At 40.1% G+C, this 27,587-nt stretch overlaps 2 protein-coding genes across 5 annotated transcripts; both read right to left on the bottom strand.

The window, feature by feature from the left end:
* Nucleotides 1–1,519: 1,519 nt before the first annotated feature.
* On the bottom strand, nucleotides 1,520–22,978 carry LOC135487947 (bcl-2 homologous antagonist/killer-like). Of its 4 annotated transcripts, none has more exons than XM_064772251.1 (6): nucleotides 22,846–22,978; nucleotides 16,190–16,534; nucleotides 15,535–15,582; nucleotides 14,521–14,670; nucleotides 14,005–14,188; nucleotides 1,520–8,123 (listed from the first exon to the last, which is right to left on the bottom strand). In XM_064772251.1, the coding sequence occupies exons 2-6, from the start codon at nucleotides 16,441–16,443 to the stop codon at nucleotides 8,013–8,015; spliced, it is 747 nt and encodes a 248-aa protein (XP_064628321.1). In that variant the 5' UTR covers nucleotides 16,444–16,534; nucleotides 22,846–22,978; the 3' UTR covers nucleotides 1,520–8,012. The 4 variants fall into 4 exon arrangements, with proteins under 4 accessions (XP_064628321.1, XP_064628323.1, XP_064628322.1 ...); XM_064772253.1 differs by lacking the exon at nucleotides 22,846–22,978 and adding an exon at nucleotides 20,049–20,142; XM_064772252.1 differs by lacking the exon at nucleotides 22,846–22,978 and adding an exon at nucleotides 18,465–18,573.
* Nucleotides 22,979–23,285: 307 nt separating this feature from the next.
* Nucleotides 23,286–27,410, bottom strand: LOC135487932 (acetyl-CoA acetyltransferase, cytosolic-like). The gene is made up of 9 exons (XM_064772225.1): nucleotides 27,303–27,410; nucleotides 26,607–26,741; nucleotides 26,267–26,448; nucleotides 25,793–25,910; nucleotides 25,420–25,563; nucleotides 25,059–25,181; nucleotides 24,564–24,718; nucleotides 24,277–24,387; nucleotides 23,286–24,127 (listed from the first exon to the last, which is right to left on the bottom strand). The coding sequence occupies exons 1-9, from the start codon at nucleotides 27,379–27,381 to the stop codon at nucleotides 23,957–23,959; spliced, it is 1,218 nt and encodes a 405-aa protein (XP_064628295.1). The 5' UTR covers nucleotides 27,382–27,410; the 3' UTR covers nucleotides 23,286–23,956.
* Between the last annotated feature and the right edge of the window lie 177 nt (nucleotides 27,411–27,587).

The raw sequence follows: 27,587 nt of genomic DNA on the forward strand, positions 1-27,587 counted from the left end.
CTCTTGTCTTCCTGTTCCTTTTCGCTACCTTGTGCACCTTGTCCCCAATGGTGTGCTATTGCTCTGATCTGCAGGGTGTGTCAGGTTCTATACAGGGTGCCCCATGTCTCTTCTGGATGTGCCCTCCCCTTCATAGCGCACCATCAGTGTTGTTACCAAGTCTTTGCTGGATGTGCTATGCCCCTTTACTTGGCGTACTCTGTCTGATCTGGATGTGTAGGCCTACTCTCCCAACGTAGTGCACCATGTCTCAATATAGCAATATACATGTACTAGGCTATGGTAGTACTGAAAATGTGGTTTTTGGGCTGTCTGCCGGGTACTATACTGTTTCAATTGACTAAAACCTACCCTCAAAGACATGGTTTATTATCAATGACACTAACGCAGCTCATACCATAGCTGGGACAAAAATGTGGACCTAGGAAAATGATCATGATACATGGACCATTCCCAAATCGAATGTCCTACGGATTCATATACCGTGGCCCTATGTTGTATATCTGCTAGGGATGACTGTGTGTTCTTTGGAAATGACCCTTTTCCTTGGATTGACCTAACTTCTCTCTGACATGCATAAGCTGGACGTTATTCCAGTACATGCATTATAATCTGACTTGGTCTAAGCCAGCATCTCACAGTTTTCTGGAAGACATTCACAGCCTTGTCTCTCCCACAGCAGTCATCTAGGCCAACTGTCTTGGACTGACCTAACATCTCACTGTACTCTAGAATGCACACCTGGGCCTACTGAGTGTTATTAATAGCATCAGTTGGCATTGTTGTGCTTTGAGGACGGATTGCTGGTATGTGTGGTCAACTGGGTGCCCTTGGTAGGAGAGTGAAGTTCATGACATTTCAAAATTCCATAGGTGTGATATATCATGGAATCGAATTAAAAACTATTTGACAGCAGCGGATCCAGAAATCTTTGGAAGGTGTGGGGATCAGTGAAAGTGCCATCTTGGAAACCAGGTTGGTACGAGGGCCCTGACCAAGAAATGATTTGATATATCCGTGTAAAATGTGGTTTTCCGGCCATCTCTGGGACATGCTAAACTTGGACTGAAGTACTTTAAATAGTTGTCCCGAGGGGGGAACTTGTACTTAATGCGCAACCCTCAAAATCCACCACTGCTTGATATTGAGCATGACTGATCAACAATGTTTTCCAGATCTCCCAATACCACACAAAAAACAATGGCTTTGATGATTCCTCGCCACAGAGAGCAGGCGACTTAACACCAGTGTTGTCAAGGTCACTAACTGGAGCAACATTGTACTATCCATCCAAGTGAATCAATGTCGCCAAAGGGCTTGTATTGCTGGGGTCTTTTCTCAACATGGAAGACCACAGGTTGTGACTGTCCTTGGAAGATCACAGGTTGTGACTGTCCTTGGAAGATGACAACTTCTCTCTGTCTGCTATGACTGACTTAACTGTATGCAATGCCATTTAGTTTCTTACTTTCACACCACTGACTAAATAAGTGAATCAAGAAAGTTTAATTTCATGAAAGATACATTCTTTTATTTGTTCTTTTGTTTCAACCTCTTATTGTTGAATGACACACCATTTTCTCAAATGAAGAGGAAAATGACACAGACATACCCCTGTATTTTCACGAGAACAAAGCAATTGTCAAAAGCAGATCTTATGCACACAAGGATTGGCATAAGAGACTGATTTTCTTTGCACTGTCCTTGTACTCTTATTCCCAACTGCTAAACGGTGTGAGTAAACGTATATTACAAAATTAAGTCGTGTCACGATCTCACCAACACGGTTTCAAACTTTGGAGTGTTTCTTTTACATTAGAAAGCCTACGCCAAGAGTATTGCAAATTCATTAACAAGATTGATACAACATATGTATTCATCAGGTCATTGGATTTAAATTCTCGTGAAATGTTACAAGGGCGACTCAATCCAAGCTACTTTTTGTCTGAACTCTCTGGTCGAATCAAAGTTTCTGTGTCCATTATTGCACTGCCAGTTGGGCCAATCGGTACAAAACCTGAATTGAGCCCCACTCTGAACTCTGACATAATCAATTCATCAACACTGAGAACAATTACAACTTGAAGCATGTCTAACCAACTATAATTGTAACATGTGCCAAAATTCATACAATACATCCTCGGCAAAATATACATGTAGAACACTTTGTGAATAAAACTTCCAAAATTGGACAACTAAAGGGGAAGTTTACACCAGATATATCAGTCACTGCGTCGACATGGGTGTTCCTCCGTGCATAGGTTCCATTTCAGATTTATCAAAGAGACAGCGCCATCTAGAGTTGGTAGACACATTTTGCTGCCGTATTTGTTAGAAAGTGATACAATTCAAGTGCGCCATATCCTCCGAAGGATATAGGCTTTGCTTTGCATAGCTCTAGATGCGCGTCTCCAAAATGCTGCCAGGTGCAGGAACCACCCGTGACACAGTGTCGGTGTAAGGCTGGAAAGATCAGTAGAGCTGTTTCACCGGGTGTAACAAGTGCTGCCTTTAGATGTGGACGAATTAGATCACCATTGGTGACGAACAGGAGGTGTTCTGGGGTTAGCACAACATGACCTCTATGTACAGCCTTGATCATACTTTCGACTCATCCTTTGCCATTTTCACTAGGAAAAGTCATTCAGGAAACGTCGCGTTATGCCGATCGCTTGACAAGATCCAAAATCAAGGAGTATAATACACTGCCTTTTACTCACTTCACTCACAAGCTTCCTGAGCCACAGACCATCTTAACACGTGACATAGGAGGATGCGAATGACCCTTGCCAGCTAAATCCAAATTTCGTGCATGTTACCTGTCATCATTTCATTTTGAAAGTAACTTCTCAGAACCAGGTCATATTTGGCCAGCCCCAGGACACCACCCGTACTCTAGGCATTTTATTGAACCAGGAACACATCCATGGTATAAGGCTAACCCTACTCACTTGACAACATTGACATGAATATTTACATGTACATTCAAGATCGAAAAGATGAATTAAGACACAATCTACACACATTTGGCAAATACTATACTCTCAGTTTCTCTTTCCGACCTTTCAGCGGTATTGCCTCTGTTACCTCCGCCCATACTACTGAAGAAATACGTGTCATTTTTTTTGTATAAAGCGCACCTCACTTAATAACGGTGCTCCTCACCCAACCGCTGATTCTGCCGTATAAACTATCTCTATGCGATAAATAAAGCAGCATATGATGTACCCGTTTTTCGATCACACAGACCTCACTTTCCATGACCACTGCGCTGTCAATATGAACTGGATTTCAAAATAACTTCACAGGGTTTGTCCTTTTAATCTTCTCTAGACACTGCATAAGTTTCCATGCAAAGCATATTGCGGTTTTTGAATGAGACACAAAAATCCTACACTTGCTAAGATATCAGACCGCTGCTCGAGCAATAGCGACTTGTGACCATTGTGTGTACAGCAATGCTGTTTATGAATGAGTGAGTAATATCCGATCAACTCCACCTTGAAATACATGTAGATTGCAATGCACGTTGAACCTATAGGGTTTGACGCGCATTGTCTGTAAAGCTTAGCAATAGTCGAAGTTCCACCTATCATAAAACCCCGTGTTCTTTCAAGACCCGTGTCTTCGCCGTGTGTCAAAAAACCCATGGCGCACTTACACCTATCAGTGGTGTTAGATAATGGTTAATAGCCCCGGCGACAGGTGCGCTGTAGGTACGGAGCTCTCCTGTGTTTCTTTCCCGTTGGAGGGGAATTTCGCATGCGCAATACCGAGGCGACCACACTGCGCCATCTGTCGCCGGATCTTAGAACTTGCAATTGCTGTGTCTATTCAGATTCCACCTACCAAAAAACCCGTGTTGAACACGGGTCTAAATTAGCCCCCGATTAGCCCCATTGAGTTCGATGGGGCTAATAGAGACTGGGATTCGACACACAGGTCTATTGAGACACGGCAATTCATAGGTGTAAGCGCAAAAGACACGGGGATTTGATAGGTGGAAGTACGACTATAGTCAACACATTAAGGGTCCAGATCTTTTCAAACTGATCAAACATCATATTTCTGCCAAAAAAACTTTCAGGAGCCAAATATTTTCTACAAGTTTGAAACTTAATTATTCATGATCTCGTTCAAATTCATCGTAAATAGTCCGGTTCCCTACAACATTGTGAAAAATTTGTTTATCTATTTACAAGGGTCTACGTCAAAAAAGTTTACAACACTTCATTACTAGACACAGACAAATAAGTATAAAATCCATCTCTTAAAAACTTCTAAATATGTAATCTGGTTTTTAAGTTCATCACATATTTCAATTGTTTCAATGTTCAATTGTTAAATGGCATGCGCAGCATAATCACAATATAGCTGACATCAGCAAAATTTGGAAATATTTTGTACAGTATGATTTTGAATGTCAGTCACCCGACATGGCCCTCTTTCTAAATAAAATGCAATAGAAAACCAATTTTTTTTTTTTTCGTAAAATTTTTATATTAAAATGGTTGCGTGTAACTTTATAAAATTTACAGTCATGAATTCTCTGGAATCAACATTTAAGAATGAAAATATTCCAATGCATTACCATTAGGTTCGAAGAGTTTGCCCCTGTTGCCAAGTTTAGGCTGCAGCTAAATTTTCTCCGCGATTTTCAGTTTTTATGAGATTTCCACTGGCACTAGACTTTAGCTAATGCTTTCAAAGGCATCTGGACAGGCATGTACCGAAAATCCAGTATACTTTTGGAAGCATAGGACTAAGTGAAAGCCAGCAAGAAAGGCCTCAGCGGCTCTTTGGAACAAAACAGCACTTTTGAATGAGGCCAGTCACTCTAAAAATGTCAACCTCCCCAATTTGTATAATGTTACAACAAGCAAGAAGAAGCCTTTCTTACATCAAAACGTTTGACTTCTCTTCAAGATACATAATATGTACACACGAGCAGGAATATGAATTGCTTTAGTTCCAATTGCTGCAAACATTGCTGCTAATTTGGATTGTTACAATTAGCAAGAAGAAACCCAATTCTCTTCAAGATATAAATGTATGTACACACAAATATTTTATACACACAAGCAGGAATATGAATCGCTTCACCAACAGCAGCACTTGCAATGCATTGTCTCTTGGAGTGTTTGAAAGGCAATGCACTGAATCAGACATAGTGTGCTGCGATGTGGTCAAAACCTGTAGTCCCAGCTAAGGCAAATCTCCTTCCACCTCCATTCACTCGGTGGCTGGCAGAGACTTGTCACTAACTATTATGAACACAACGGTTTGAAATTGTTTAATGCATAATAATGATGATACAAGTTCATTCAATGAAAAGCTTTGTGTCATTCTGAAAAGGATATGTACGGTAACTCAAAAACAACATGAACAACTTTTTGATCTTCTCGACTTCCGCCAAGTAACAAGTCCTCAAAGGACATTGTCATAGCAAAGTCAAGTTATTCTCTACTTAACCCTGTTACCTTGTTGGTTCGGTTTCAAAGTGAGCACTTGGTTCAAGTACACTTCAAAATCAAACATGGTTCAAAATTGAATAGCCTGCAAAACATGGTTCAAATGGAACAGCCTGTGAACACTGTTCAAAATTAGACCGCTGAATAAACTTATTTCTGGAGTGATCTGGGCACCAGAACATGTAATGACAAATAGTTCCACCTCTAACATATAGATGGCAGTGCTGTAGAATCTGAGCAGTCGTACAATTCTTTGAACCTCGCAAGAAATGAGGCATCCAGACATAGTGACCAGGATTGATCAAATAAATTTTCAAAATATTTGTTATATCAAGTGTGACCTGTCACAGCAAAACCAGGAGTGTGCCAAAATGACACCATAATGGAAGATAACGATGTACTCAAGATTTCCCAGTGAACTGAAATAAAATACAACCAGTCCGTCTCAACCTGCCAAACTCAGAGCACCTGTGCCTGGATTTGCTGTGACAGGTCACAAATATAGGTTGGATTCCATGACAGAGTCTCCTAAAATGCCAACTTTTGGGCAACATTATTGGGCATCCATTTCAGGTAATTTTGAAACACAAAATTAATAAAGGTATCAAATAGAACATCAAGTGTTAAGGCCACGTGTTTTTTATTTCTTGGTTTACGGGACCGACCGACTTGCTTTTTTGGGATTTTGGAAAAAAAATAAAATCTGAAAATCATCGATTTTTTTATTGATCATACATAGCTGTTTGGGTTATTTTTTTTAAAATTTTATTTCGACCACCCGACCATACATTTTTAAAAGCTCTTCCCGTAAACCAAGAAATAAAAAACATGTAGCCTAAGGTTGAATTTGTGCACTGACGGTACCTCACAGGCTCAGGTTCTCTGGGAGGTTGGAAGCTCCACTCTGAGCGCCAGTTAGGCACTGATGACTAATTGATCAGACGCCTCTCCTCAATTCCAACAAGTCACTTTTCTAAGAAACACGTACATGTGATACGATGATGCATGATACAAATAGCAATAAGTACTTGCTTTCAAATTAGGACAGAAAACAAACCGTTATACAAGATGATAATTATGGTGACATCGGACCAAGGAAATGTTGTTTTAAACTACGAAACCATGTCTGACTTCTGCTACTATGTGTTTCATAATTATTGTGACACTTTTGAAGAGTAAAATTTCTCATTAAGCCAAACCAATGTAATTCGCTGAGTATTTCAGAATTATTCATTGTGATTTATTGTAATTATTGTGTTCCGTGGATTCACAGTGCGTTTCCGCATCTAAAATCAGGCACAATAAAAACATAATTAGAGAGATGAAAAGTGTCAAAATATTCAGAAACACAGAGTAATGTACAACAGAGGACAACCTAGCACAGGAATAAGTTAATAAAACTCTTGTTCTCTCAAAGTTGATAAGAAAATCCATCTGTCATTTGATTAAAAATTAGCATAAGAGTTTAAGACATTCTTTACAAAACCCCTATAAAATCAACACTCTCTAACACTCAATCCTACTCACTTGCAATGCCAACCGGTGTAACAAACTAATGGAAAAACTCATCAAGGTATCAAAATGGTGGACAATCACGAAAAAATATACGGTGCGAATTTACCACTGAGGTACACATCAACAAAGAAATCAAAAACATACAGTAGTAAAAAATCACTGCAAAACAGCACATTTGGTTTTTATCCTGTCGGTAGAAAAAATGCCTTATTTTTAAACTTGTGACGGTTTCTCTTCCCATCCCTGGTATTCAAGGTAAAATAACCACCTCTGCTTTCCCCAAAGTGATATGATGTCATGGCACAACACGCCGTGTAATTTAGCATGTTCAGCCGCAAATCTTACAAAGAAAAGTTTTTAAGGAAATCAACATGTCATTTCAGTCGCTTAAAAACAGTCTAAGCAAATCTTTGACTTGTGAGAAATTGAAAAAAAACTAGCATTTTCAATACCAGGCCGTCAAAAAACTATGAATCAATAACTCTGAATTCATCCATATGTAGATTTAAATTACCTGATTATGCCAATATGACAAAAAAAACTTCATTGAAATCTGCTTTTAAAATTTGAATCCAATGAATGAATATGGCTAAGGGAACATCTCAAAATAGGTTGAAGCCAAAAGATACTGAATTTTTAAAGTTCTCCTTGGAATTCACTGGGTAATATAATTTGGGTGACCCAGGGCAGACTCACAGAAGAAAACCATCCCAATTAGTAGCTTGTGATGACCTAATGTATGAAGGCCTGGAAGGAACATTGCAAAGTATAGGAAAAGGTAATTTACAGAAAGTATGGTGGCCTGTATGGGGAAAATAAAGTGAAGCCAAACAAATTTCAAAGAAACGAAATGGAGAATTTGAATCTCATGACCCCTCCCCCATATGAAATTATTGCGTATCTTTTGGCTTCAACCTATTTTGAGATGATCCCTAAAGACATGTACAATGTATCCTCTCTAAAATTATTGATGAAATGTGTTCATTGTCATTTATAGTGTCACATCTCGGGAATGGCCGAATTCCATCATCGCTTGGAGAACCAGATAACAGACGCTATCGAAAACGCGGCAAGAGCACCAATGAAAACTATATAATTCATTCCTGTAGTCTTGGGGATGTAGCTAAAGGCAGCAATCTGTAAAAGAAAGAGGAAATTTGGTTTAAACAGCTCACGTGATACATTCAAGAGACGGACAAAAACAGAACTCTTCAGAAAGTACTAAGTACAGATGGAAGGATGCACTTGTACAGGACTCTTTTGCCTGGAAAGTTGCGCCATAGAGATTACAATTTGATTGATTTAATTTGAGCGAACAAAATTATCTTGTGTCTGATAAAATCAGGACTCCTCTCCGTACTTATTGACAAAGAGGCTTGCCTAAGGACAAAAACCTAAAGTTAACAGCTTCCTCTATGAATAACTGGAGAGAAACACTTTAAAGGGAACTGGAACCGCCGAGCGATTTATTCAACTTTTCGACTTTCACCGCCCGAGAAAGTCAAACTTCCAACTTCCTATCCGAGTTCAGATTTGTAGCTCCGCCCCCAGTGCCCGAGCATGCGCAGTTCAATTTCTTATTATTGAGAATCATGTGAGAATCACGCGGGTCATGCGATCTTTCATTCATGAGTTTTCGTAGTAAATTCCATAGTAGTGACGTCACTCAATGATTGACAGCTAGGCGCCATGTTTCATTCATGCCTCGTTCTGATCACCCGATACGCGGGAAATGAAAACGAGGTCAAACGAACTGGCTTGGCGGTTTCAGTTCCCTTTAACTCAAGACGAATGTGACCAATTTCTTTTCCAAATACCACTCTCGATTTCAAGTGCTTTGCCCAAGATTGCAATAAGGGAAAAAGAACACCATCGTTAGTTTTTGTGCACTTTTCAAATCTCTCGCTGACACACGTATCAGCAGGTATAAAATCCTAATACCCAATGTAAAATCAATAAATCAATGTTTTTCAACTAATTCAGTATGTTTGAATACATCTTATCTTGTGCCGAGACAAACGATCATTGACAAAAGCCATTCTGGTCAGTCAAGTAGTCACAATATAATATCAGATAACATATAAGTAAACTGTGATTTTAAGATTGTCCTATTAAACCTAATATGGCAATTCTAGTAAATTTTCAAGTGAACCATTTTTCATATTTGTTGAAAACTGGTGAATGAACCGCGGTGAATTAGATATCTGTTCTGTTACATTGCATGCCGTTAGTTTTAGATATGACAGAAATTACTTTTACTTGGCACACTTGTTTTTAAACAATTCATACGGTCTACCAGCTGGAGCTGAGGACAAAGCGACCGAGAGGCCATTCATATTTGTTGGAAATTGGTGAATGAAAATGAATCACGAGTCAAGCTCTGTATCGATCATGCTCAAGCAGTCACTGGTTCTCAAGTGACATGTTGACAAACGAGAGACTACCGACCAATTCCTGGAATCCATCATTATTCTCCCTTTGATCTTGAGGAAAAAAACACGACAGCAATCAACGATTAATAGGATGCAAAGAGTGATTGAGACCGAAATCTTGAGGTGACTGAAGTACTTTGACATCTATCAGGATGACTTTGGCATGTTTTGGAGAAAACATTTAGTTCAGGTACTCGGGAATTAACGGTACCCAAATGTTGACTTAGTAAAGTACACCTTATTCATGTTATTGCATACTTGGCACACACTCAGGAAGCAGCATAAAAGTACGATAATGATGAAATGAAAATACATTGCAACCACCTTGGCGATCTATCCTGGAGGCAAGAGATTATTTATCATCAATTCCATATTTCATGATGATGATGATGATGATGAGGTGTTTCTGAATGATCCATGATAGGACAATCACTCAGGTACACTCTGTAAACACTTATAATTTGGAACAACATCAAATAAAGTACATCTTTGCCACCTTCCCGATCAAGCGTCATATCCTGGAAGCGAGAATTATTCATTGTCGATTCTATATTCCATAGTTCATCATCGGGATGACACATTCAATTTCAAGGGTTTTGGAACCAGCCAGGACCAGTATCTATGCAGCATCAATATCACTTTCAGTAACGGCTCCCAAGTATCAATATCATCATAAAGTACATTTATACCACCTTGCCAATCTGGCGGTACTACATCCTGGTGATGAATGAGTATTTCTGGTCCCTCTCATCACAATGATATCAAAGGCATTCTTAGGGATGTTAAGTCTGATAGCCACAGACGGCCACCACATTGCATCAAATTGGCACAGACTCGAACAGGATCATATAAAGTACATATCTCACCACCTTGTTGCAAATCGAGTACAATCCAAGAATCAAGTGATTATTAATTGTCCATTTCATTATTATAAAGTGTTTTTTAACTGGCAAGATACAGCCATGACATCAAAAAGAGGCCGCACTCATTCAAAACAACATCAAAGAACATTTCGACCGCCTTACTAACCCGGAAATGGGAGATTATTGATCATAGCTTTCAATTCATCATGGTGTTTTTAAACTAGGGCCATCACGTACACTGCATCAAATCAGCAAACTCTCGCTCAGGGAACAACATTGAACAAAGACAATACATTTCAACCACCTTCCCAACTATCCCGGAAACGGGGGATTATTCATTGTTGCTTTCACTGCATCATGATGATACACAGCCCACTTTTCCAAATAGGCAACTCACATGAGTTATGGGAAGGATAAGAGAAGGTGTTATTAAACTGCCCATGCATGTTCAAGGAGTCATGGCTGTGGAGAGTTCAAGGAGCTCATTATGAATAACCTCATCACTGAATACTGAATACTGGTACCCCTGAATGAAGGATCGTGAGTTAAGCTCTGTACACACTGACAACATTTTGGGAAACATGTTGACCAACATGTTGACCAACATGTTGACCAACATGTTTCCCAAAAGTACCATGTTTCCCAAAATGTTGTCACTGACAACATTTTGGGAAACATGTTGACCAACATGTTGACCAACATGTTGACCAACATGTTTCCCAAAAGTACCATGTTTCCCAAAATGTTGTGAGTGTGTACAGAGCTTTATGGACCTCGTTATCAGTTATGGCTGGCCACATATCAAGGATTCTTATAACTCTGGAGAAAGAGGACACATTGTGTGTGCAATTCTAACCGTAAATCACACATGTATAACAATCTGTGATAAGACCATCATCTCAACCTCCCTATTTGCTGCACTTGTTAATCTTTCCAACCCAACACTGACATGACATTAGAAGATGGATTGAATCGGTCTGATTGACCTTGACCTCAATAGAATTCATGAAGAATGAAGAATACCACAAGAAAAGCAAAATATTACGTCCCAGGGCCCAAATGAGCAATACATGAAGTACATTTCAACTGTCATGCTTGACCGATTTGTTTTCATGTTTTTGTGAATTCTAAGAAGCTGGCACTGATTCACAACAAGGGTCAGTGCAGAGAAGTCCAAACCTACTTGATAATTTCTACGCTAAGACTACACATGGTACAACACCATCCTCAGTGTCATTCAGAATTAGCATAACGTGATGCGAATGTCAAGGCGTAAACAATTACTCAACTGCGCAGATTCATTCAGATGAATTGGACACCTACGCATTAACTGGCCCAACCTTGATAGATGGTGATCCGTTTTAGATTTCAGCCTTGACACAATCTCCAGCATCATTCACAAAAACCTGAAACCCACTGGATTACGCAACTGCGTAGTAGAAATTATAGAATCATTCAGAAAAATACCACAACAACTGCGCAGAGAGTTACGCTCTTTTACATGTAGCATCGCTTGACGATCGTGGAACAGAGTGTTTTGATTGGCTAATGCCACGTGGTTGCATGAGTCACATGAAGCCACTCCACGCTTTTACGATACACACTCGCTTCCTGGTTAGTTCGGCTCTATTATTGATCGGATGGTGGCTAACACGAATTTCTTGGAACTCATTAAGATTTATCTGCTAATACTGTTATTTATGGCATGAAATCGATGTTTGATGCTGCATGCTGCTGGTTGAATGTTTTGAACAAAATGATAAATTTCCTTTGTCCCAACTTCCAACTTTGAGTTCCCAGCGATAATTTCACACTGCAAGCAACAGAAAACATTTGGCAACCCTAACTAAATACATGAAATATACTGGTGGAACTTTGTACAGTCTGGCATCAAATTTGCAATACCTGCAGCCAGAATAACTCAAAGGATTGCGACTTATTGAGTTTGATTATGTTCTGAAATCTCACTGAAAAAAAACAAACAATGTCAAGTTTTATTTGCTGATTGTGCACATTCCTATGCAAAAACAAACATAAATGATATGATATAAACTCATAAATCAATGGATTTCTTTGTGATTGTACCAGTGTCATTGCCAAGGTTATCTTTTTATTGCAAATCAATACACCCACCACAAGTACTTCAACTAGCTTCTGTGTTAACGTCATAAAAGCACGACCAGTCACTTTTTTCTATCCACCTCATTATAATCAACACAGGTGCCCCTCACCTTGCATTGTTGAACATCATCACACCAAACAATAAATGAGGAATTACAAAAATCTCGCATTCAAGCAAAACATTGATCCAACAAGCAGCTCTCGCGTTTCTCACTTGTCATTTTCAGAACTCCAAAACTCTCCGTCATCCCCTGCAGCTCCTTGACAATACTTGAATAAATGTGCAACGATTTCCAGGAAATATGGCACGTTCTTTTGTCATGACAGCACCAGGGCAAAGGAGCTTTGCATGGTTAGGCCGTGTGTTATTGATTCTGCGTTTGGGTTCCACAGCTTCGATGAAATTGGTGCTACCGTGGAACTGATGCAACACAAACTATAGTTTCAGTACAGAAAATTCAAGTCCACATGGCTTCCTTTCCTGAAGTACTCCCCCCCCCCACAACAAGTGATTGAAATCACTGCAACCGGCAATCATGATCACGTGACAAAAATTTGCCACTTTGCAGTGGACATCACAGGTGTCTCCAAGATAAATTTGTGGTTGTGCTGACCCACAATCAAAAACAAACCCAATGATGAACAATTATACCCGGGTTCTGGAACTGAAACATAGAACCAAACATGACCGGCCTTATTTCAAAAAATCGGGCTCGCGTCATTCAAACAGAAACAGACCTCGCCTGCAGCTAGGAGTCGACGCCCTATTGTCGTCTGCAACAGGCCATGGCAATTATGAACTTTTCAAGGGTTCATTTCATTATTCTATTGTTATTGCCATATTTTTTCTAATGAACTACGCATTCGTTTGTGGTGACGAGAGTCATCGGGACACACGTGTCCCTGCAACAGTGTCTGGCATCCTGGATTATTTTATAGGTGAATTATTGCTGCATGGACTGATTCCCTCGCAAAACTAGACAACAATGAGCATCAGATGTCACTGCTTCATAATACAGATAACAAAAGAAACCTGTTTTCACATTGTCAGTCTTGGTGGTGTCGAGAATCCAGGAGACTCACCAAAGGCCAACCATGGTTGTGGGGTACAGACTACACTGTTGAAGTGTTTGCAAGTGACTACCATACAAGCATTTCGAACTATCAAGTGTAATGTACGCTTTGCCTGTGGACTTTCTGAGCTAGTCAATATGACAGGCAGGTTTCATACCCTGATTGTAACATTGTTTTCAATGTAAAATGTACAGGACCTCGCCGTTGCCACAACCATCTCAATTTTAATGATATTCCCTATTTCAAGTTGAGCTAAACTACAGTTCCACAATCTGGCCTACTTTGGCATTGCTGCCCAAGTCTCAAATTACAGGGAATAGTACAGAGACCCAAGGTGTTAATTCCTGAACCAATTGGAACATTCTGAACCATCAGAGGTAATCTGTCTGTAACCTCCCCTCATACTATTGGTGTAACAGAGTCCGGGTCACCGGGGCGGATCCAAATATTGAGGGTCAAGACGCCTTTGGAAAGGCGTACTTCCAAACCGGGAAATGTAAGAACCAATGAAAACCTTTCTCAACTTACCCAGCCACCTTGTTCTGCTATCCATTTGGCAATTTTCTCTTTCATGATAAAGTCCACCACAAATCTCACAATTTTGGAAAAGAATCCTCGGACACCAGTTGTCAGTACAGTTACTGCCATTCTATATCCAAAACTCAGCAACGTGATAATACGCCCCCAGTTGATATTTCCGTCATGGAACAACCTGAAAGCAACGAGACAAGAATTAGCAAGGTATAGATCCCCACAAGTTTTTTGGATGATAACCTGTTACAACCATTGCGGCAATAATCTACGGCTACCTGGCACCATCCTCCCCCTTCACATTGCCTACTTCTCCATGTTGGCACAGACAATAACTTAGCTTTTAAAGGTTGAAACTCCCCAAAAATCAGGCCCTGCCACCACCGTCTCTTACTGAATTTTTGTTACGAACTGGTGTTTTGTTATTACAGTTTGGCCTCAGTTATCAGGACATCGCCAAGGCCTGACAATGACAGTAGTAGTCTTTGAAAATCTAAAAAAATGTCTGTATACCTTCGAGCAATTCCTGCAAAAGCCTCATATGCCAGGTCAGGAGCATTCTCCAATTTTATCGAAGCTATCATCGAGTCGAACACATGCCTATGGCGCTCGTTGATATCATCTCCAATCAGGGCAAGCTGTCTGCCGATATGTGATGCTTGGCTGCAAGAGACAACACAACACTTGATCACTACTAAAACCAATCATGACAGCAACAATTGAGGTGCCTTGCCACACCAAACCGAGAGCAGACACTTATTGCTACATTCCCTTGAAACCTACCTCTCAACATATCACCACAGTTTCTAACTTAAAGTGATGTCATTCAGTCACGCAAAACCTTTTTCAAAATCTATTTTTGTCGGCTTTTAAAGTGCAGCCATCTTCACTTCCTTCAATAGAAGGCATGCGCATGACGTCATCGCAGCAAGAGACACCAATTTGATGTGAGATGGTTGGACTTTGGTATGCCTTAAGGTGGGGACTGCCCCCTCACTGTTTGCATGAACCCATGTCAACAGGTGAAGTGCCAGCTCCGATTTGTTCAAGCATTGCTTATGCATGTGTTTCCAGGCTTTCTAAAGTTTGATAAAGATATTTTGTGATAACACTAACAGCGATGAAATAAATAAATCTGCTTGAACGAAAAGGTGAAAGTTTACAACATGTACAAGCAAAGAGATTAAGGGTGGCATTGGGAATAAGTCAAAATCTCTCCACTCCACAAGCTGGATGGGAAGCGCCCACAAACAAGTAATGTTTGACACCACGACCTGCAATCATGATCGCAAGGGACAAAAATCACTTGTTTGTGGGTGTCATCGCAGGTGCCTGTATTAACAAGAATCTAGAACCTGTGATCATATCAATATCCAGCCCGGCGACAAATGGTTTTATCTGCAGACAAGAGATCCATATGTCTCCCCTATCAGCGATTATAATCGCAGGCTGTAGCAATATAAATTGCATGTTTGCACAGCACTTATGTGGGGACTTCAGACAAGAAGAGGTAAAAATATGCTTTACCCTGGCGTGAGGATAATGCTGCCCCTTCTGCCCCCCTTCGTAATTCGTCTGAAAAGAACAGAATTGACAGATAACTATGCACAATGTCGCAACTCTATCAACAAAATATGAAAGTGTGTGACATTGCGTGCTAGCTAGGTGTCAGGTGGTACAAGGGGAGAGTCCTTCCCCAAGGGCGGTATAGGTGAAATGATACACTTTGCAACCAGCCCAAAGGAATATGTTACATTCATAGCACAGGGATGCCAATAGCAGAACAACGACCAGCACCAATGTCACAATAGAGGTAACCTTACCAAGGCAACTGTTAATTGTTAGCTTGAAGCCTACAGGTTATGACTATTCGTAATTTCAGCCAGAGACAGTGATACAAACCCTTCGCTTTGATTTCCATGTCCTCTCTATATTCTGTTATACCTTCACCAAGAGATTCTTGTCACCCTCACTTTCACATAATACGTGGCAACATAATCTTGACAAAAACAGCCAAACGCCCATATTGGCAAAAATACAACAGAATCCCGATGAGGGAAATCACTTAGCGAAGTATTGAGGAAAGAAATAAAAGCTGAAGGAGGTGAAAGGTGTGAGGCAAAGTAAACCACAACAACAACAACAAAAATATTGAGAAACGACGAACTGGTCCGCTTAATACCTCATCGGATTCAATGCAAACGATGTGAGTTCCGGCAGTGAAGGCGTCTGCTCAATCTGCTCAATGTTGTCAGGATTCATTTCCTGCTGGTATTGCTGATACATGTAGCTGCGGAAGATACCCTCGGTCTCCTGCCCGACGTTCTCCTCACTGTCTGGAATGATTGGTGGCGCATTGTCATCCTTGAGTCTTAGCTGCGGGTATATGCCGTTAGTATCATCATCATCAGGCATGTGAGGATATTTACATGCCATGGTCAAAACTTTGCTTTTCGCAGACTATCTTAAAACTTCCTGAGTTTATGATGTTGCTGCTGTCATTGTATTTTCAATAGTGATATGTTATCTGCAAAGATAAACGTTTTGGATTGGATCAGTAACAGTTCAGATATTATCATGCAATGTACATGTGGGCTTGGCACGTCCCGCACAATACCAGGAGTCCACTGTCTGAATCTGGGACAGTCAACAATTCGGGTGTGGTCACCTTGAGCATGAGCAGATCAATTTGCGTGTGTTCCCCTTGCACTTGATAGCTGTCAAGATGCCAGATGTGAATTGATAAACCAAATATCGCACTCAAACCAAAAATGAAAGAAAAAAATTCTGATTGCCATCTGTACCATGCCAAATCGCATGCCAAACCAGAAGTCCATCATTTCAAGCTCATACATGTTATCAGAGCTCTCGTTATGGACTTATTTTCACTGAATCAATATCTTTTTGTCAGCGTATCATTTACAAAAGAGGTTCAATGTTCACACAACTAGAACTTCAGCTTGAATCGCCAAGTGGAAACTGATAACTAAAAGTAATTTCAAAACACTTGACTTTCAAAACAATTGATTTGGGTGTGACCACCAATTGAAAATGTGTCACAGCCCCTGAAATGGTCAACCTGCAGACGGCTGCAATACCATGCTGCAGTGTGGACACCCACAAACCTGCATGTTACCACACAATAAACACAAGGACTCATCAAATTGATTAAAACCATTATGTGCACCTGAGCCCGGAGATTTATAGTATCTTGGAATTCGACCGTGATTGACTTTATGAACCAGCGGGAGAGAAATCGGAACGACAGATTGGAAAGGTTCAGGGCGATCTGTTACTTCAATTGATCAATTGCAAATACCAGTCATCACTGGTAAAATACTATATTTATAATCATATCAAGGTGTATTGAAAAGATATGACATACTGACCCCCCAAGTCTTGCCATTTATGAGAGTGAAATGTTTACCAACGCACCACAGATGTTCAGTGGTTGCCCGCACTGCAAGAATGCATCAGACTTCAGAAATGGCAGAGATCTATAGCATAAACTGGACATTCCAGTGAGTAATCACTCAGTAATGACTAATTTCTCATAGAACCCCAGAAATAATGTAGGCTTCTGCTCACTTGAACTTATTGTCCTATTAGTTTTAATTGCCATGTTCAATGACAGGTACAGGTATAAAAGCCTGCCCTACATGAAATAATCACATATGTCATATCAACGGCTCTATTTACATTACATTACATAAACTATTACAAGTATGCTTTAATCTAATTTTCAAAACTCAAACAGATATTTGCCCTTAATTATATTGAAATCAATACTATGTGATAGGTACTTAGGATGACTTACTGGTGGTATGTATACATTCAGGCATAAAACCACATGACTGAATTTGCATTGAGGCGGAAATACCTACAGACAGCGTTCAGGTGTGGTCATTGTTACCAATAAACTATACAGGAACCATAGGCGCCTACATTTTCCTAGGCCAACTGGGAGAGAGATAGGTCCTACTAGGTAGAATTTTATAGACAGGTGACTAATGATAGACAATACCCAGGTGCGCCAGCAATGATGAAACAAAAATATTCAAAAATCTGCTGTTAATGAAAGATCACAACAATGGGTCAATGCCACGACTTGAGCTTCAGGAAGCGACCAATGAAAGTGGTATTCATGGAATGAGGGCACAATAATTCACTTTGGTAATAATCCTGATACATGGATGTATAGATTTCAATGGTTTTTTAAGGAACTATCTACAGTAACAGTGCTGGTACAATGTACATGTACCTAAAGGGAGATTACTGGGACCACTCAATTGGCGAAACTATTATCAAGTCAAATGGTAACCAACTACATGTAGAGTAGAACCTCTCTAATGACGACACCCTTTGGACTGACAAGTGCTGTCCTTGATGATACTAATAGAGAGGTGTCCTGATTAGAGAGGTCAATTTGAATGGAAATAACCAATTTGGGTCCAAACCTGGTGTCCATAGAGAGTTTGTCCTTAATAGAGAGGTGTCCGCTAAGAGTGTTTCCATGTTTTCAATGAAATAGTCTAGTCAGTATCAATATGAATGAAATTTGAATGACATTCCATGAGTTGATATCAAACGTTAACTCACTCTGCAGAGATGGCCCAAAAAGTAGTTATCAGGTGACACATGTGACATAAAACCCGGCGGAGAAAAGGTGTGGCTCAAAATTTGATAACTTGCCAATTTATAACTTTTGGAGATACCATGAACAAACATAAAGCTTGTTGGCCAATTGAACCTTCTCCTTGTCAGGGATAGTCCATCACAAGCCTCGCTAGATAGATTTTTTTCTCTTTTGCTCTGGTATAGACACTTGAACTGGAAGGATTGTATGTCTCATGCAACAAACGGAGCAATCAAAGTACGTAAAGAGCCTTGGCAAGGAGCCGTGGCAAAAGTTTATAAGTGATACACCACGTGACTTGATGACCAGCATGAATAATTTTCATCTTTATTATAAACTTTATAAACTTATGAATCAAACTGAATTCCAGGAAAAAGAGGGCCAGGTGTGCAAACATTTTATAATAGAATAGCAACCAGATAATGTTTATCAAATATTTCAATGAAAGATTCCACCAGAAATGCTAATTAGTGGTAATGCAGACAGATTGTGATTAAAATATTTGTGTGATATTACTAGTCATGGTCATGAAATGCATGATGACGACTCTGTAATTGGAGTAACATGAGGTTAAATCATATTTTTTCAAATCTGTTGGATTGCTACAGTGCCAGGCTTGGAGACAAGTTTTATTGATTATTTATTACAAAACAACACCCTGATCAAGTATTAGGAATACTGTTCTTTCTCAGGGCTTGATTATAAGGCCCAGGCTGACCTTTGTAACCTTTGAACACACTGATTTAACTTCTGCCTTGGAGCAGCCAATAATAATGGCACCAGAGGGGGAGGGGGGGGCAATGCCTGGAATGGTTGATTGAAGTCTTGGAAATGGAATATCTGCATGACTCGACAATGAATAGATAAAATATTGAGAGAGAAAAGACATAACTACATGTACATGTATAATATTGGACTACCGGTCAGGGTCCCCTGATTATCCTGAGCAAATTTGTTACGCATAATCAATCATGAAATTTTGAAATGGGATTGGGAATGCGGAGAAAAACCTTTATCAGTAATTTTTGTTTCATACCAACCTGACTCTAATTTTAGAATAAAGTTTACTGTACAATGTATTATGCAAGACACTGCCACAATAGCGTGTGTGCATGTACAACAGGGACGATCGATGTATACTGTGTAGATGTTTTTTCCTCAAGAAGGACTTTTCGTCAATCCTGATACGAAATCATCTACAATGCAGTGGCAAAGAGTTTTTTAAGGTCTCTATTTAGAACTATTCCGCAGTACATTGGAGAAGGATAATTCTTAGTCAAAAACTTTTTCCTGGGGGATGTGGGGGGGGGGGGAGGAGGAGGGGGAGTCAAACCCTGCAATCAATATACATTTGTACATGTATATAAAAAAGAAATGAAACTGCTGGAAAAAGTGGACAACTTACATTAGGGGGCTGCTAATCATTCAAACACCTTCTGCTCTGCTTTCTCTTTCCCAAATGACTGTTTATTTTATATCAGGACATGTTTTATACAAAGCCAGAAGTCAGAGGTCACTGCAATGACATCATCTGATCATCTACTGGCCAAACCCATTGTTTGAAGGTGAGGAAGGGAGAACATGCACATAACCTGAAAATTATACTGTTTCCAAATGGTAATTCCATGAAAAAGAACCAGGCTAAAATTACCCGGAACAGGGTCTATTGTTTTTCTCCTTGGACCTCTTCCATTCTGACCTGAATATTTTTCTGTTCTTTCTAAAATGGTCCAATTTGATACATAAGATATTTGTTGGTAAATTTCCCTTGGCCCATATTGCTGAAATAATCTTGTGACCTAATATGTACCGTTGGCTTGGGTGTAAATATCTATTCCTGTCATTTCTGTAGAAAGGGCCTACCAGGAACAGAAAGGCACCTTTACACATGCAACTTTCAACCAGGGATTGATGAATTCCTGGAATTTTCGATTTTTATTTGAAAACTGGAAGGCTTTGAATAATCATCATCGATTCTAACAACTGGCCCCCAGTCAATTATATCCAGTACACTGCTTATTATCAATATAGAAATAAAAGGAAAAAATGCCTTTGAAAAAAATAGATTTTACATTCATGACATTACAATGGCCATTGCACGGCAAAGTTTGGTTCCATTCTATTCATCATCAAATTTCCTGGAACGTCGTCATGGTAACGATATTGCAAAACAAAGATCCATTTACAATCAAGGATATTCTAAAAGTACATGTGACCTTGCCAAGTCAAGACATCAGCTAATCCCTGTTATGACGTTCTTTCTGCACTGGACCAAAACACTGCCGACACAACAAAGGTAGATTATTAATTATTTTTAGAGAGTGATTGCAATGTTTTTATTTTTAGACATCGTGGAACTGGGTCAGACGGAATTACTCAGACCCAGTAACAGGAAGAGCCATAGTAAATAGTACCTAACCTTATGTACATCGCTGACATAACCTTGCGGTTTGTTATTCAAGTTGAGTTCGGCAATATTACAGACATTTGTAGAGCAAATTTAAAATGTGCCTTGATTAGTACGTTTTACCAAGGCGTTCAGCCATCGAATGAATAACATTCCCTCCTTAGATTTGATTAACTTAATAGTTTCATTACAGGAAAATGCAAAATTGTGAAAAAGAGGTTTTTCCTAACATCTAGTGCTGCAAAAATAAAGGGGTTAACAGTGGTCCAAGATTATTTTGTCTGAGTCTGTTCCGATTTAAAACATTGTAAATCCATAGAACAATCAATAAAACTACTAATGCTCGTCAAGGCATTACATGTTCTTGGCAGGATTTCAAAATATAACTATTTAGAACAAAATGTGTACTCGCCCACCATAAAAATGCTTTCATCATCAAATATACCAGTCTCTCATGATATTTTTGAACTTTGAAACTTCACCACACATGTTCAAACACATTCCTTTTCAGTTTCTAGGAAAACCAGAATAGATAAATCAATCAAATGCATCATCAATTGATTGAATTCGACAATTTGAGCTGATCAAAGAATGCACCTGCATTCGTTGAAATTCGCCCAAAAGGAGGCTCAAGTCAATAGAGATGAAAACATAAACAAAATCAACCAATTTAAACTTGCCCAGGACATGGAATACAAAATTAGAAGAAATCGATAAGCAATGACATCATCAATAAATAAATCGCATTGTCGATATGCAGACTCGCCCACCTCATAGTAGAATAGTAGTAACACAAAAGAAGACCTGGAAAAATTGATTTATGTAAATCAATCAAATGGATATTTCAGGGGCAAAGTTCATTGACATGATCCTTGTGGTACTGGTGTGCTTGTAATTTTAGACAACCACTCCCTTATCCAATCTTACAAATACGCCCCAAAATACATAAAAACATTCATCAAATGTGTCAAACCGTTTTAATCATTTCACAACTGATTCCGATGAGTTATCTTTAACCCATTATTCAGGATATCTGGCACATGCTAACTCTGTACCAGTTGAAGACAGCGGTTGAGAGCGACATCAACTAGATCTTCCTCAGCAGCAAACCACATGCTCTTGTTTGTTGTACCTATATTTGCACGTTCTTTTCACTTTCAGGCTCTGAACGGCCACCTCTGAGTGGTACAATGTCAACCTCCATACATGAATGTAAATGATAAAAAAAATAGCACGAGAATAAGGGGTTTTTGTGGAGAACAAATAAATCATCCTGGCTCAGCCGACCATGCGGAAACTACATGACATTGGCATCCCACATCTTCCAAACCCCCTCCACTCCTCCGACCAAAGACCTGGCCCAGCACTTCCGCAGCCTATACCCTTACTGAGCAGCTGCCCTTGAATGCCCCAGGAAATTCTGACTTGGCCTACTTTGTCAAATGTCTCTTCGTTAACTCTGACCCTCACATATTCAGTAATTCACAATCTTTTTCCCGAAAAAACATCACAAATCCTAGAACAAAGCAAACATAATCAACCGAGTTGCAAGTGAATGACAAAGAAAGTGACACTGGAACAGGATGAGATACCCAACCCAGGCAGCCAGCATGATCCCCCCAGCCTACCCAGGCCCCCAGATGTCATGAAGGAAGCCATCGACAATGACCTTTACTACAGTGCAGAGTATACCATACATCATTGTACAGTGCATTTGCACTGAAAAAATGCAAGAAAAGCAAAACAACGACACTCAATAAATGTCAAGAATTTCGAGAATAGATGGTGCACTTACAAAAAGAACTGTTCAGTTTGACACACTAGTCAAATCTACGCATGGACAGGACTGTTCGAGCAGCTGCAGTCAAAACAAAGGGTAGTTTTGAATGATCTTGAACATGTTTTGGCACGTTTATATTGTGTCGTTATCAAAATTCAGTTGTTGTGGTCGTCGTTTGGGATATTTAGTTAAATCCGTATGGGCCGGAGACAACAAAACTACCGTGAAGACAGCAGTGGTGACGAAAGAAAAGAAAAGTCACAACCAGCTTGGTAGGTATTAAATGTTTCAGTGGAACAATCGTTGTTACGACTGATTGTGACATTGTCTTTTGTATATCCGCGATCCCATCCTATCTATCACACAAAAGATAGTCAGCTTTTGTTTTCAGTTATCGCGAGGGCACATCAGGCCAACCAGCAGAACATTAGTGAATTAATAACATAAAGATAAAATAAGAATAAATCGTGAACCTTTATTTTACTTTGTAATAATCCATTTTTCCCTTTGGCCCGATAACATGGCCAATTAAATACATGTGTGAGCATTATCACATAGAACCAAAAAACACAAACCTGGAATGTCATCGAATGCATGATGCTACCACCGATAGAAAGAGCATTTCATACATATAGGCTAAGTACATAATTATAGCACCTGAAAATTAATCCTAATTGATAAATACCTAATTGTTCTAAATCATGATTTAGAGTGATCAGTGGTCAAGACTAGATTTTACTGAACTCCTGAAGCAACTGTAAACCATTGCCTTCAAGGGGGGCTGAACTGAAGTGGACCTGCTGTACTGCAGTCTATGTTACCCCCCTGGTTAGTCAATCAACACTTAGTTGCATTGTGTAGAGCGACCACTGCATTGCCAATTCCACAACCGACAGCATTTAAGCATACATAAAAAACCCAAGCTAAGAAGGCTCAGCTTGAGTTAGTAGATATGTGTCTAGCTTGAAACTACTTAGTCTGGAATGACAATGTATATGTAGTTAAGATGAGTACTATGAGGACTCTTGGATCCAGGTTGAGAGAAGCTGCATACACTAATGACTTATAAGTCCACCAACTGATACTATCTTAAGTTTGTTGATTTGGGAAGACCCCAGTAATTGTTCTAGTTGGCTTCTATACACATGGCGATTCCCATCCCCCCGCCAACACACAGTGCTGCAACACCTTTCTTCACTCCTGTCCGCCGCATGTTGTACATCAGAGTCGTAAGAATCCTCGCTCCAGAGGCGCCGATTGGGTGGCCTAGGGCAATCGCTCCTCCACTGATGTTGACCTGGAAGGTAACAGTATACTAGTATCAGTACAAACACAATGGGTGTCTAAACCGGCAGGTCTTGGGTTCAGAAAGCACAAACTTGCGACCCTTTGGAAAGGTGTCTCTGCTTTCATAGACACATTCAAACAATCTACACATCAATTCACCTTTGCTTGGTCACATCCTAACTCCTTCACAACAGCCAATGATTGGGCAGCGAACGCTTCATTCAGTTCAAACAGGTCAACTTCCTCCATGGTCCACTTCGCCTTGGAGAGCTGAAATAGAACCAAAGATTGTCTAAGATTATCTAAAGACACAGTCACTATGTCAAAAGCCCAAAATGACTTTGGCATACAACTGTGGAATTGCCACACAACAAATCGTCACAAGAGCAAATGCTGAAGATAGAAATAAGGATACTATCATCATGATGCAATCTTAAACGACTTACGGCCTTCTGGACAGCAGGGATTGGTCCAGTGCCCATGATGGCAGGGTCCACACCAGCCTGTGCCCAGGCAGCTACCCTGAAGTATTTATCTAGGCCTCTCTTCTCTGCTTCCGCCTTACTCATCACAACCACTGCAGCAGCACCATCATTGATACCTAGAAATGGATGCAACATTTTGAAACGACAATAGATACAATACATGTATTCTCTAGGGAGTATTACACGACCAAGGTGGGATGATCATTTTTACCTGCCACTATGGTTGAGCACCAACTGGGTTTACTGACTTTGTGAATCCTGTTTCTCAACCTTCTGGGTATCATGCTTTCTCTGGTAAAGACACCAGGTACACAGAGCCTTGGTTTTAAAAGTCTCATTCGAAGGATGAGGCAATTTAGGATTAGGTGTCTTTGTCAAGGACACCAAGACGAAACTGTAAAGATCCTTCCAAGAGCTGAACCCTGGACCTCACTGCTTTAAAGACAGTTGACCAACCTGACGCATTTCCTGGAGTAACAGTACCGGTTCCGTCTTTTAGAAAACATGGTCTTAATTTGGAGAAATTTTCTAGAACACAGCCAGCTCGTGGAAACTCGTCTTTTTTCACCTCGACTGGACCTGTAGATAACAAGATTTGATATAGTTTGACATGCATCAAACAACTAAAAGAACAGGCACCTTCGCATCCAATCAACCTGCAATAGATTCTGCATGTGTTAAAGAGGATATACCACGAATCAAAATGGCTTACATATAGATTTTTCCTGTGTTAACAATACACAGTTTTTTCAAATGGTAACTTTCCCCTTGTTAAACTGCGATTTACTGCAGAGTTAGCTTCGAATGCTGGACTCACCTTTTCTGGATGGAACCGATACTGGTACAATTTCTTGATCAAAATGGCCAGCATTTTGAGCAGCTTCACATCGAAGTTGTGACTGTAGGGCAAACTGGTCTTGGTCTTCGCGGCTTATGTTCCATTTCTTGGCCACATTTTCAGCTGAAAAGGAATGACCAAGTGATTAAGTTACAGTGTTACACCTCCCTCATAAGGCATCTCAGCCTAGGGATCAAGCTCACTTGACCAACATTGACTCCATACATACTAATTATCCTTTGGGATGGTTTTTCTTAGTGCTCCACTACTTTTTCTTTCGTACTAATTTCCATTATCGAAAAATGTTTTCTCTGAAGCAAGTTTCAACAGTTTGCATGCAGTGAACAATTACCAGTAATTCCCATATGATAGTTATTGAAAACGTCCATCAGACCATCATTTATCACAGTATCTACCATGGTGGCATCACCCATCTTGGTACCAGCTCTGAGGTTCAGGCAATGAGGTGACTGGAATAAACAAGAGGCGTTTCTTACTAGGAACATATGAAGTAAGTTATGAACTGACTCTAAAATTTACCTGAAACAGATCCACATTGTATATCAATATCTGGATATCTGGCTTCTTACCCGGTATGTTTAAAACTGCCAGATGTCAAGACCCCAGCCAGCTTTCAGTCACTTAAACACACAAGCTGGTGAACCATGAGCAAGGTCTTGGACCAGCACCAACACTTATCAAAAAGCCGTCGGTTTGTCACAACGACTTTATTCCAGCTCGAATGAACACTTGACATAGATCGAGTGTTTGAAATGAAAATAACTTTTAAGTTTTGGTTTCTATAGGCCAATAGATTTGAGTGTACCTTGCTCATACTTTCCTGCCCTCCTGCCACCACGATGCCGGCATCACCACCTTTGACCGCCTGTGTTGCCAGGACAACAGACCGGAGTCCAGAGCCACACAGCATGTTGACACCACATGCTGGCACACTCTGTGGAAGACCTGCCTTCATGCTGGCTTGTCTGGCTGGGTTTTGTCCCTGACCTGAAAGTTTCAGAGGATGGACGTTATGAACTTAGACAGGATGAGTACTATTAAGAACAGCATTTGTTTAGTATGTCCTTATAGAGAGGTTCTACTGTAGTTTCAATTAAACATTGTTAATGTTACTCAGGTTACCCAGGGGTCCTGGGAATGCTTACCTGCAGTAAGGACCTGGCCAAGTATGACTTCAGACACCTCATCAGGTTTGACCTTTGCCCTTTCCAAGGCTTCCTTGACAGCAATGGCTCCAAGCTCTGCAGCTGAGAGTGTGGACAGGGCACCATTGAAGGAACCTAATGAAATTAAAAATGCATGGATAGTGATTTCAAATCATCACTTTCACTTTCACTTTCAGTGTATGTGATACTGATAGGAAAAGCCTAACATCTTCTGACTCATCAAAGGTCTTTGAAAAGACAAGAAATACATCAGCCTCAACAGAGTAGGATGTCTTGTTGTAGTATTGCTTGTGTCATCCATTGTCATTGACCATTCACTCTTATCCTACAACCTAACATATATAGCGGGCGCAGCAGTGTGCATTGTCTTAAAGGGACACTATGACTATAGGCAGGAGCAGAGGGGCTAATTTGGCCATCTTTAAGTGACTAGTATACACAGTAAGGGCCCTTGGTCATGTCAGACTTTTTAGTGCGGATTTAGGTGGCAACACTGTTTCTGGGACACCCTGTAGACAGTAAGTCAAAAATATCCCTTGCTTTTTGCCCTTCTCCAGCTTGCAGCTCCCGTGACATGTAATTCTGTGAACTGGAATTTCAAGACAAATATAATAGGCAACTCATCAACACAGAAATATTTCTAAATCGAGCGTCAAAAGAGTGCAAAAAAAATACCTGTTGGTGTTCGAGCAGCCGAAACGATCACAACTTCTTCCACCATTTTGCCAACTGTAAATTGGTAAGTCAAAAGCATTTCAGAATAATTGCGCACATTATTTCTACGTTGAAGTCAATTAAAAATTTCCGACGCGATATCTCCCTAATTGGTTTGCGCGAGACTAAGCTGGCGTGACCACATGGTCCGATTTCTTGGCTGATCAAAGTACACATCTGAAAAACTGGCTTGAATGACAAATTGAGACCATCAAACTTTCTCCTAACTGTGCAATTACTTGATTT

This window comes from Lineus longissimus, chromosome 5 (assembly GCF_910592395.1).
Source record: "Lineus longissimus chromosome 5, tnLinLong1.2, whole genome shotgun sequence".
Taxonomy (NCBI): domain Eukaryota; kingdom Metazoa; phylum Nemertea; class Pilidiophora; order Heteronemertea; family Lineidae; genus Lineus; species Lineus longissimus.